Genomic DNA, 13,380 nt, shown 5'->3' with positions numbered 1-13,380 from the left:
AGAATTTTTTATCAATAAAAATGAGAGCAAATTTATTTATTCATATGGATTGCTGCGTTCAAATCATTTTTATTATTAGAAGTATTGCATCATCCAATGTACATTTTTGTTTATTCGTGTTTCAACATATGTTCATTTTTGTATAATTAAATGTTCATTTCAAGAGCTATGTGTAAGTTTTATAGTAAGATGTATAAAAATACATACGTCTTAGAATTGTATTTATATAAATAAAGAGTTGTTAAAAATAATTTCTAATATAAAAAAAATTCAATTTAATTACAATAATAATGTATTTCCATATAGCTATACTATTACATGTAATTGTTTCATAAACACGAAAGTGATCATTTCCATCATCCAATGTTCATTTATGTTTAATGTTTGTTTTCAGTAGTTAACTATAGGTTTATTGTAGTTGTATTTGAATATAAATGTTGTACACGTGAATTTCAATGATTTTTATTCTTTTAAAGACGCTCATACATATTTTAACTAGTGAACATATTTTAAGACGCTCATATATATATATATATATATATATATATATATATATATATATATATATATATATATATATATATATATATATATATATTTGTGTTTATGGGATTATAAGTTGTACATGTGACTTTTATTGATTATCAATGTTTTGTAGTTTCATAAATAATGTTCAGTTATGTAACTATAGATGATCATATATATTTTTACATATGGTAATTTAACTGTAATTGATCAAATGCATTATTGTGACTGACCATTATTGCTATTATATGTGTTCATTTGTCACAAGTTTAATTATCTATTAATATGTGAATGATTGTATACTAATATACAAATGAACATCTATCAAAATGGAAAAGAAAATTTATTAAATAAAAACCCACTATAAACTAGTTTAATTAATGCTTACTTTTCTCAAGATATTTTATGTTCTTCTCTAAAACTATTTCCTTCGTACTGCAATAAAAATGAACATTCATCAAACACCTTTGATGTTCTAATAATCGTATGTTAATATGTGAAATTTTGAATGACCATGTATTATTTTGTGATTGAACATTTACCAAAATAAAAATGAATATTCATCAAAATAATTCTCCACTTCAAACTATGAAAAAATGAACATTATTACACGAATGACTATAAATTATTAAATACATATGAATTGAATGAGCATTTGTATTAATTAAATGAGAGTTTTTCGAAAAAAAAACATGTGAATGATAGTATACTAATGTATAAATGAGCATTTATCAAAATGGAAATGAACATTCATCAAAAGAAAAATTTCACTACAAATTAATTTTATTAATACTTACATTCTTCCAGAATCTTTGTTTTCCTTTTCTGGAACTGTTTTCTTTGTTGTACCAAAAAAAAATGAAGAATGTAATGATTTGATTTAATAGTTTTTGAACAAAAATTACTAAAACTATAGTAAATACTTACATGATGCATTTTCCACAGTTGATGTTTCAATAATTGTTTTGAAATACAATCACAACAAAAAATTTTTTAGTAAAACCTAGGTTTCATACTCTTTTTTGAACCAAATATGAACAAAACCACTTATTCTTTCGAATTTCAATCTTGTTTTGTTGAATTTTGTAGTGATTGAACAATTTTTATTGATAATTTGTCTCAAATTCGTAGAAAATTTTGGGTTTGAAAAAGTAGATCAATGGGTTTAGAGAGAGAAAATGGGTGTAGAGAGAGAAAATAAAATGAAATGATGATTTGAATTTTTTTTTTTTTAAAATCTATAGGTGGGTTGTTGGGTTTGTTTATGTATTGTTTAGGGATGGGGTTGTAGGGATAGATAGCTACACTAGAGTCTAGGAGTATATAATTAGATGATGTCTACGACGGTCCGGCCCAAATTTAGAAAAGTCATGATTGGGCCTTGGTTGATTAATCCGAAATGATTTCCATGAACCTTTCGTGTTTAAACTTTAATGGCTATAATATGTCAAATATTATTTGTATGACTTATTTTTTCTTTTTGGTTTCTCACCAAACAAATATCCAGCCCAATCACCCATTTAACCCCATTTTAAAAAGCAGATGAAAACTCAAAAATGGGTAAAACAAGTGATGGATACAAGTCGATTCGGAGTGAATTTTGGTCTTTCACTAGAGATGGCAGCGGTGAGTGACCCCTGACCCTAATAAATCCACGAGATCCAGGTAAGGGTCTTAAAATTTTAGACCCTAATAACCCTACACGTCTTGGATATGAATGAAAAATCCCAGGTCCATATATCAATAGACCGTATCCAGAACATGAGACAATATGTAAACTCGATCATTTTTAATTATCTTATTGTTACGAGGCTCGTATACATATATCTACCGATTAGATCAGCTAGTGTACACAAAACATTTCCATGAGTCATTAGTTAGTCATTATTAGTCAAAAATAGACAATTGGTAGCATGTGGGTACGATGTTAACATACAATCACATGTTCCCACATGGGAAAGTATGGTAACATACTAACATTTAGTAACAATGAGAGAAAATCGAATAAGACATAACATCGTCAACAATTGAAACACACCTAAATCTTATTAGAAGCCAAACAATCAATTTATATGAATGTGGAATGTGAGTATGTTCAGAAAAATTAGATTTATGTTCATAGAAATATAGATATCGTACCAATGATTTGGCTTCCCGCTACAACTAAAAAAGAAGTCATTGTTTTAGAAGACACTTGTTGAAAGTATTTTGGCCCTTTTTCAGGTAGCACTACCATGCATGCATGCCATAAAAAACCCTTTAGTTTTATTATATAATTATTATTTATTTCTTTTCTTTTATGAATTATGTATATTCCAAATTAATAAAGGTAATTTATTTTGGCTTTTTGGAAGTTTGTGTGACTCACTTGATCCAAGGCGTGCAACCTAACCTAAAAAGGACAATCATTAAAATTATTAAGCTATTTATAATTATTAGTATTTGTGGAAAATTGCTATATAATGTTGCCTCATTCAACCAAGTATTTCTCAATAATTTGGTCTAATGATATCCCCCGGTTGGTGCATTGTATGGACATCAATTTTAATTATACAAGATTGATTGGATTAGCTATATATGTGATTTTATTCTATTGGTCGATTGTTTTGTCTTACATTTTAGGAATTGACATAATATTACTCCGTAGTTAATTTTCACATTCGTCTAAAACATGGAAAAATGTTTGTTTAACCACGAAAAAGTAATTTTTATATTAAATTGATCTCAAAATTACTTATCTACTCAATCATTTATGTATATAGGTCATTAATATTAGAGTTAGTTTGGTTATATTTGTTAATTGTATCTTTGGCAAGCTTATCTTATTAAGAGTTTTAGATAAATTAGGTCTTTTGTTGTGTATTGGGTATATATGTGATTAATATTAATACAAAAGACTAAGTTGTTTTCTCCAACATTTCTTGAGGGTAACAATTAAGGAACTACCTGTAATTTGCAAAAGTTTTAACATTTCACAATATATAATTTTGTGTGTTAATATTAATCTCTAACAACCAAGAGAACTCCACATTCATTTAAATTCTTTTGTTCCTAACTTCTAGAAACTTGTATTTTTTTTGTGTAATTTTAATGGCAGCTTGATTAGTCTTTTATATGTTAATAATAATGTGGAAGAATAAAGTTAATATTTCCGTAATGTAGTAGAGCTACTCAGGGTCTGTTCACATTTACTTAACTTCAATTCAGTTCAGCTTCAATCGGTTCAGTTCAGTTCAGCTCCTAATTTCCTTTTCTCATAAAATAATCATTTCAGCTCAGTTCAGTTCAATTCAATTCAGCTCATCTCCAATCAGTTCAGCTCAGTTTTGGTAAATGTGATCAGGCCCTCAAGCATACAACTTTTTCATAAGGGAAAAAAGGCTTCATTAACAATTTATAATAAGTATTTGTGCATTAATAATACATCTATTATATTACATAAACCCATTTTGTATGTTAAGCAGCCCATAAGTAGCATGTGTTATATGACTTATATCCTAATTAAATATATATCTCTTATATAAGTATGTACTACATCATTAAGCAACCTTTCCCGTGAATATGCTACATATAATTAGTTGATGTCATTACTATTGTTACATAACACAGTATTAAGACGTGAAAATTTTATATTAAAAATGGTACGAATTTGTGAATAAGTGACCTAATTTGGAATTAAAAAGACTTCGATCGGATTGTCTACATTATATTATTACTATGCATATCATGATTGGGTTCACTATAATTGGTTTTGACTACTTTTAAATTTTCTTTTTCTGAAGAAGATTTTTATTAACACCTTTATTGACTTTATGAGACGTAGTGTTTCGCTTTCACTAACAATATTGTAAAACGATGGAGATTAATCACTTACATATATATTCATGCGGATTCCCCATATTGGAAGTGTGGGACTCAGTTTTCTAGTTAGCTAACAACTATATAGTATGTACTTATATAGTTATATAGCCATCTAAGGCTCCGTCTTTCGATTAATTTTATGCACAAACATATTCACACATAATTTTGTTTGAAATAAAGTTGATGAAGTAACATACCTAGCTTTGCTTTTAGTTGGAAACGTGATTTTGCATAGTAGTATATATATTATGTAAACGGTTAGGCTTTCTTTTGCGTTTCTTCCGGACTCTTTTAATTTTGTAGGGTTAAAATGTCACTCGAGTAGTCGAATGGCCGGTAGAACACACTTGTACGATTATCATCAGGTCATGATCATCTTTGAACAAGTACACATCAATTACATCGATCATGAATTTTTCAACCATATAAGTGATGCAAAGTAAAGTATTATACTTCGTCGTAGGATATTACTAATATTCCATGTATTTTACGGGTTAGAAGCTAGCATCATTACATAACTTCCCAAACACAAGTTAAAGCGCGCAGTACAAGTTTACGTGCATGTTACAAGTTGCTATGAAGAAACACATTGAAAATAATACATACCCCTCCTAAACTTTTTATCTTTTATGCTAACCTTTCTTTCCGTTATTTGAAAACCCATATGATTACAATGTAACCTAGCCATCTTGTTATGTGGTGAAGAAAAATTTTAGAGATTTCCGTACATGATGACACTAGTTCAATTGTTCAAAAACTTCATGATGCTTAAACTCACTAACATGCATGCTATGATTTAACCACATTTGCTAAAATAAAGTGAGAGATGATGATATAATGTATAATGATATAAGTAACTTTAATTTTGCTATATAATCAATGTGGGGAACAAATTTGATATGGGAACAGGCTTATAATCATGATCTCAGCTCCACTGAGGTGAACCTAAACAAAAAGAGAGTTTAACAAACTACAGAAAGAAAACCTATTTTTATTTTAGACATAAAAGGGAATGAAGACCAAGGAGACTCACACTGCACGTACAGTAAAATCTTGATTTGTTTGCCCAAAACAAAAATTGTTTGGTTATCAAATAGGATTGATTAAAGGTGGATTGAAAGTCTTATTTACTATCTAACCTATATCTTAAATCGAGAATAAATGTACAACCTTTTAAAATTGCAAAATCATACAAATAGATCTTTAAGTTTCGTGTGTTCTTTATATATGTCACAGATCACTGTATTTTAAGTCATTCCGAATGTGTCACCCAATCAGTAGAATGCATATACAATTCATACTCATAGCTTATATGCAATGGGTACGTATACCGGGGTGATTGGCGAGACAATGTATAAGATTTGAGATCGATTACTAGTCTCTGAATACTTCGTATTATTTTAAACTAACGGTAATAGGACCAAAAAAAACAGGATTTCATTTGCAGACAACTAACTATAAACTATTGATTGATCTGACAAAAAAAAAATTGAGACCTTTGTTGAAGTTATATAGTAGTAAGTCACTATCGTTTAGAAAAAGGTTTACTCGATCTATAAGTAGAAAGTTACAGCAAGGGGGTAAAACAATCCATAATCACCTAGTGATCCCCATGTTATGGTAAAAAGGTTGTTATGATTTGCTAAAATTGCTATTCAATATAATCCTAGTCTTTGCTTGTCTTCTCAATTAATAACACTAATCATCAACTAATGTCCAAAAATTACCCCAAGTTGTACAAGCTGGATTTAATACTCCAAACTTTTTCTATTAATCTGTGTCTTTTAAATTTTTGTATACTCCTAAAACTTGTTAATTATCGAAATATCATTGAAATTAAGCTACTTTCTTGGTTTTCATCTTAGCCTCCATGCCATACGGGCATAGGGTGATATTGAAATTAATTTGTAAAAAGGGAACACTATTTTCTTTGGACATTTTACTTAAGAACGAGGAATGCTAATTCAACGTTGAATCCAACATTTTGAGTACGTAATTAGGAGTATCCTGTGACTGGCTTATGATTTTAAATAAGAACAGGAATAGGTAATTCAATACTCAATTCAAATTTAATTAGCGCACAATTAGGAGTTTCCTGTGACTAGCTTAGGTTTAGACCTAATACAGTATCTAGATCTCTAATCAATGATCACTATTAACTACACAGGAAAGTGAGAAATGTCACATTCATAAATCCGACCACTTTGTAAAGAGTTGCAATCCAAAACCACAACTAGTCTAGTAGTCTACAAAGCCTATTTCAGGCATCCCAAACCACACAAAAAAATCTCATGTATCTTTACCATCTTATTTCCCAACAATTATTCAAAAGGGTTTTCCGTTTTCAAAACACTACCAAACCCACGGAAAATTGGTTGTCCCCCCTTTTGTCTTAAGGAATATCAAACATAGATTACCTCAATGATTCAATTAACATAATTAAGATGAACATGTCATTTGTCATGTCTTCATTTTCCTTTGATTTGTTTAGCATCTTATAATGTTAACAACCCGACCCTTCATCAGGAAAACACTATTAGTGTAAAGATCTTTTTAAATACCTCGTTAATTTTTTTTTATTTTTTTTTTTATAGATATGATTCCAATTTATGCTAACCACTTAGCTAGGTCCGATCCTCTTCACTCAATATCTATACACTAATAGTATTGCATTGTATTAGTTTAAACTATTTTGTACAAATCTTATAGTGCTAGCTCATAAATCGATCTAGCGGTCTACTAACCCCTTATATTGTCAATTGATTTTCGATTGGATTGAGTTAATTGCGTATTAACTCGATCTTCACTGACAATTTGACAAATGCTTGGAATGAAAATGTAGCCCCACCTTGTAAGAGAACCACACAATAATTATGTACTATTACCGTAATAGTTTGAGAAAAAGGTATGTAAGATCGATGCTACACCATTTTAACATGGTGATTAATGAATAGTGATCTTTAATATGCAGACAACTTTTTTCTAGCAACGGGACAATAGAATGTTGCTCCTGAAATGCTCGTCTTTTCAAGAGCAAATATCATACAAAGTCAAACTATATGCCCTTTTGGTTTTCCTTTAATAAAATTATTAATAATAAAGAATTATAAATAAAAACAATTTACTAGCACGCTAGGAATTTAGCTCATAAAAGTTTAAAGGGTTACGATGGAAGTTGGATCCTTTTGACAAAGGCTGAATTCCTTGAAATTTTTTTAGAAACTTTATTTTTTTTTAATATAATGGAGTATAATTTTGGATAAGATAGAAAAGTGGATTGATTTCACTACATGTGTAGTAGAAATCATCTTTTTTCTTATATATATATATATATATATATATATATATATATATATATATATATATATATATATATATATATATATAAAATTGAAATTAATTAACTTGAGAAGAGTTTTACTGAATAAATTTGGGATCAAAGTAAAAAAATGCTCGTGTATATACTATAAAATCATATGTAACAATGTAAGATTAAAAAATTCAAATGAAGAAGGAGCTCCAAAGATTGGTCATTACCTTAAAAGTACTACGTTATTGAAATTTCTTTAGATGGAAGACAAGATCTTCATCTATGAATAGACATGTAAGAGTATAATTCATGATATGGACAACCTCTTAAATTAGATTTGAGTTAATTTAATTTATTTAAATCTAATCTTGGATGTCCTTTTTCTTTTAGTAGGAGATCCTAGGTGGTAGGCAAAAAATAAAGCCAATTACAGATGAAATACCAAAACTACCCATGAAGAAACTTTCCAAAATAAGAAATTGGATTAATTGGTGCTCAATGCACTTCTTTATTATACAAATATATCATATATTGTCTTATAAATAAAAGAAAAAAAAAAAAAAAAAGTACTTAAGTAGAAGTACACTATACATAATATGTTTCCTTTGACCTCTAATAACTAGTAGTAACTTAGCTTAACTCAAAGATAAATTATAAATAGGGAAATATTGTGACATGTATCATGTCAATTGATATAATTGGGTTAAAATTAGCACAATAAGATAATTACGGAACTAACTAAACTAGATAAATTTGTGGCCAAAGGGATATACTAGTATATATAAGAATTTAATAAAAGGGGCCGGTTGGCTACGATGTTCTTCCCCAACTCAGGACCAAAAGTACCGTCCCACGTCACCATAGTAATTGGCTACTAACTAAAGCCAATTGAGTGATCAAATTAAATGAACTCTCCCAACTTAGCTTGGTAATCAAAGTCACCAAGCTAAGTTAATTAAATTGTAATCTCAAACGAGCCGTAATCGAGCAACTCTTCAATCATTTGCTCAATATGATCCTCCTCTAATTGGGCATATTGTAGTTGCGGTTCAAGTTGGACATTTTCGACCTTCATTGCCCAATTTGGTTCCGGACTAGGTAACACTTGTCCTAATGATGAGCCGTATTCCGGAGACCAAGGGCCAGTCTCCCCATATTTAGGGCCCGAGCCCGAGAATTGCGGGCTCGGCACCCTTTGTTGGGCCTGCATTGCTGAGTTTTTAGTCACTTGCAACGAGGCCATATAGCAACGGTGAAGCTTGGCAGTTAGAGTAGCTGAAAGTAATTTGGATGATGAAGTTTGAGGAGCATTTGGGTTGTAAGGGAAATTGGTCCGGGCCCTTGGCCCACACATTAATCGGGCCGCTTCATCGTAGGCCCGAGCTGCGTCTTCTGCCGTTTCAAATGTACCCAACCAAATACGCGTTTTTCTGTAAAAATAAATATACGAAACGTTTCTTCAGTAAAAAAAATCACTTCATTTTTCACTTTTTATGTTGGTAAAGAAATGTACTACTCGTACATAATGTAGACGGAATTTGATATCCTGTAATGTAATCGATTTTGACCAATTAAGGTAGATGACATTCACGATAATAATGCTAACTAACTAAAATACGAAATAGAAAAGGTCAAAACTTACAAAATGGGGTGACGAATTTCAGAGACCCAAGAGCCCCAATGCCTTTGACGAACACCGCGATACCTTTGTTGTGGTCTTGCCATTGTTGATTAAAGGAAAACAACGAAACGTTTCGTGAGTAATATGTGATCAGGTTGCACACCAAGTGTTTGTAAAAATGTCCAAATGTTTCAAGTGAAGAAGAGGAGGAGGGGGATTAGCGGGGGGATTGAAGGGGTTTATGTAGTTGTGGTATTTTTGACAAAGACAAATAAAAATGAAATAAAAAATAAAAAAATAATAAATGGGGCCCACTTTTATTTTCTTTGCCCACTACTGGCAAGCAACATTAATAGGTCCCACATATAAAAAATTAAGAAAGGGTCCCACTTAAATATTATAGGTTTATGTCAATTATATTATTATTTGTAAATTACTTTTGTATATTTGTAAAATATTAGTTACCAACTGGCTTAGGTTGAGTAATATGATTAAATGAAATTATAGGATAGTCAATATTTCAAAGAAGTGTCCCAACTCAAGCCAGATCACATGGGTTATCATAATAAGTCATGCTACCTTCCATGCCACAAACTTACTATACTATTCTAGCTAGTGTATATTCTAAAGTCTTAATGAAAATATAATTTCTTTATTAGATATCAAAATTCCTTATTATAGGGACCTTTAAGCCAGGCCAGGTGAAAAACATCATGCTAGCTTATCTTATGTACTTTAATGTAGTTATAATTTCTTTATTATATGTGGCATGAGCTTAAGTAGATATTATGATAAGGTGTTTCTTTATATATTAGCGTTAATATCGTCTTATGTGAAATTATTAATTCTTATCTGAACTTATCAACTGCTCAAAGTCTAATGCATCAATTACTTTACATCAGGTATTGCTAAAAAAATTATAATTAGTCCTGAAATAAGTTGTGAAGAACAAAGATTTCGTCAACTCTTTTTCAATTTTAATTAACTTATTAATTGCAACTCCTTTTCATCTGAAAATGTATAGTGCTAAGCAACTACTATTACAATGCTCGATTAAATAATGGTGATTTGATAGAGGGGAAATAATATCTAAAATCTTCAACACTATCATAACCAACAACTTTAAAAATCATTAAGACCCTATATATTGCATCAATAGCCTATAAAAGAAAGTTAAGTTACTAGTTGCGCTCATGTTAATTGAAGTTGAATTTTTAAGGTACAATTGAAAGTGAAATCTTGTTGAAAATGTAATTAATTAAAAGCAATATTTGAGACCACCTTCTTATGAGACAAAGAGGACAATGATTCTCAAAGCATCATAATTACCCTTTGTTAACAAAATCATTTGCTCATACCTTATTTACTGTTTTTGAATTGATCCCATTACACTAACAACCTTTTTATTAACAAGAGGTTTACAGCTGTTAATAAATCTACTAAAATCATGATCATAGTCTAATATTAATTTCATACAGTTATATTAGTAGTATACTACAGAGAACTATTTTCTTTTAATTTTTTTCTCTACCTCGTTGTTTGGGAATATTAAACATTATGTTTTTAATATAAGAAAAACATGTAAATGTATACAGGGTCAAGTAGGCCACGATATATGTAGTGGTCCAATTTTATTCAATTAAACTACAAATTATTATAAAATATGGTTAATGTTTTTCTGTGCTTTGATCATTTTGTGGGGTACAAAATATTAAAATTTAATTTTAATGTAGCATACAATTTGTGATACCCATTACCCGAAACAGAAAACATAATATTTGCCAACTTTTTACTTGGGTTGGCAAACTTGGAAGTTAAAAATAAATAATCAAGTGGGACAAAGACACTTGCTTTCTAACATTAATTAAGTTTAATGTCCTAATCCAAAATCCAAATAGCTATAAGTGTGTTTTAATCGATATCAGATAGTGGTAGATTTTTAATCAACGTAAATAATGATGTGGATAATGTTAGCAAATGATATGCAAAGTTGAATTTAATTAATTCATTATATGGGTGAGAAATGCTAGCATTCTACCCCACAAAAGAAGAAAATAACTTATGTATATGTCAAATAAATATGGAGTCTTCAATAAATCTTTAGAGATACATAACTAGAGTATGTAGTTATTAAGATCGAATCTCGTCTTGTCATTATTGTAAGCAACTCGAAATTGGTTCGCCTGTCTATATATTATTTTCCACGGCCTGGTGGGTGTGTTGATACCTTAGGTTGATGGGGATGTTGTTGTATGTGGTAAGTAAGTGTAACAAAGTGTTGATATTTGTAGTTCGCATGGTGAGGAAGACCATGCCCTTAAATCTAGCTGCCACTGTTCACCCACGTGGTAGAGTGTGCCCCCATGCTATTCTCCATTGCTCATATAGTTATATGTCCCATACGTAAAACTATTTTAGATTGCATTTTTGGCATGTCATATAAGCTGATTTTTGTTTCTTGGACAAAGAGTTACTAGCTCCAATTTTAGATAGTTGACCATCCATGCTTACTTTTGATCACATTTATTTATGATGGTTGACTATTGAGCATAAAAATTATAATTAGGCTAAGTATATAGAGCTGAGTAAGTTAGTACGATTTATAACTGCGTGAAGACAGACTGTAATACTTAACAATACTATATATAATTGTTTTTTTTTATTTGTAAGTAGTTGTACTTGTATAGAGTAATTATGTACGTGATATACTTTATATATGAATTCGATTCAAGGTTTTCCCATAGATATTGTACTGCACATATATTCGCATCCGAAGCAAAATGATCGACTTAGTAGACATAGGTCCACACATACATGTTTCAACTGTGTTGTGAAGCAAAAAGATGGTCCAAAAAGACCAATTCAAGTAGTTCCTGTGGCAAGAAAATCCAGAGTTCTGATGTATGTCGTTGCAGATAGGTAAGCATCATATGCTGCTGTTTTTAATTAAAATTAAAAACGTAAACTGACCACTCTGCTTCCTTAGCATACGACGATATATCCAATTTGAAGATTTCATGTTACTAGAACATGCACTCTTCATGTGTATGTTGAATTGTTGTTGAGAAAAATTTATATAATTTGATTAACTACATAATTAATTAATAATGTTATGTTCTTCTGCTTCATTCAGTGTATTGTATGTTTGTGGTCCGACCCACGTGCATTCACTAATTTGAGTCATGTATTAAATTTTAGATTGGTAACTACTGTCTTGTCTTCTAGTTCTTCACATACATTACAATATTGAGTATTTTTTTTTATTTGATTTTTTAGAATCGATTCTCTCCATTTTGTTTTCTTCGATCAATATTCTCATCTTCAGATTAGAAAATCTAAGTTGATATTACATTTTATAAAAGTCAAAACTCTTTCATTTACTCCATTTGAAATTTTGTACATTTGATGATCCATTACATTAGAAGTGAACCTTCCAACTTTGTACTTCTATTTGCCTATATTATAGCCCATAAGCTTATATATATCTTGAGCCATGGTTTACGTTAAGTTAAACGTCATAATAATAAGAGTACAATGTGGAACCTAATGTTAAATATTTCTCCCTTTGTTTTTACGAGTTTTGACTAATTTGTTTGTTATTTTATTTAAGTTAGGAAAAACATTTAGAGATGGATAGAATGAGTGTAAGATTTATACTTCTTACAAGGATTATTCATTCTTCCCCTAATTGTACATTTGTACCCCGCTTATATGCTTATGTCATGAGTTTAGATTTGACTCAACTTGGCTATTTTAGATTATCGTGATAAGTAGTATGGAATAATAATCACCTTATCTCTATCCCAAATGAAATGATTACAACTTAGTAAATTAATACTTATTTGGTTTGTTAAGTGCTAATGATTGACAAATAGAATGTACTTTAATTTGTACAAGTTGGATCAAAATAAATTTTGTTGATAAGCTTAGCCTCCAACAAAAACTTAAGGTTTTACATATGTCAATGCTCAATTTTGTTCTTTAAATGAACATCGAGATGAATCCAATCAAATTCCACTTTCTATATATGAAGTATATATTTTTCTACTTATATCAAAATCAC

General features: G+C 29.9%; 1 protein-coding gene across 1 annotated transcript; it reads right to left on the bottom strand.

The window, feature by feature from the left end:
* Positions 1 to 8,154: 8,154 nt before the first annotated feature.
* Positions 8,155 to 9,512, bottom strand: LOC145595095 (ethylene-responsive transcription factor ERF003-like). Its single transcript, XM_081651453.1, has 2 exons — positions 9,339 to 9,512; positions 8,155 to 9,126 (listed from the first exon to the last, which is right to left on the bottom strand). The coding sequence occupies exons 1-2, from the start codon at positions 9,419 to 9,421 to the stop codon at positions 8,652 to 8,654; spliced, it is 558 nt and encodes a 185-aa protein (XP_081507579.1). The 5' UTR covers positions 9,422 to 9,512; the 3' UTR covers positions 8,155 to 8,651.
* Positions 9,513 to 13,380: the final 3,868 nt, after the last annotated feature.

Source organism: Chenopodium album, chromosome 19 (assembly GCF_948465745.1).
Source record: "Chenopodium album chromosome 19, dcCheAlbu1.1, whole genome shotgun sequence".
NCBI classification, from domain to species: Eukaryota; Viridiplantae; Streptophyta; class Magnoliopsida; order Caryophyllales; family Amaranthaceae; genus Chenopodium; species Chenopodium album.
This window is presented reverse-complemented; position numbering and strand designations above follow the sequence as displayed.

Bases quoted from the DNA above. Each gene is read 5' to 3' on its own strand.
- LOC145595095 (XM_081651453.1), bottom strand. From the start codon at position 9,421: ATGGCAAGACCACAACAAAGGTATCGCGGTGTTCGTCAAAGGCATTGG. The intron at 9,127-9,338 runs GTAAGTTTTGAC...TTATTTTTACAG, and splicing joins GAAATTCGTCACCCCATTTT to AAAAACGCGTATTTGGTTGG.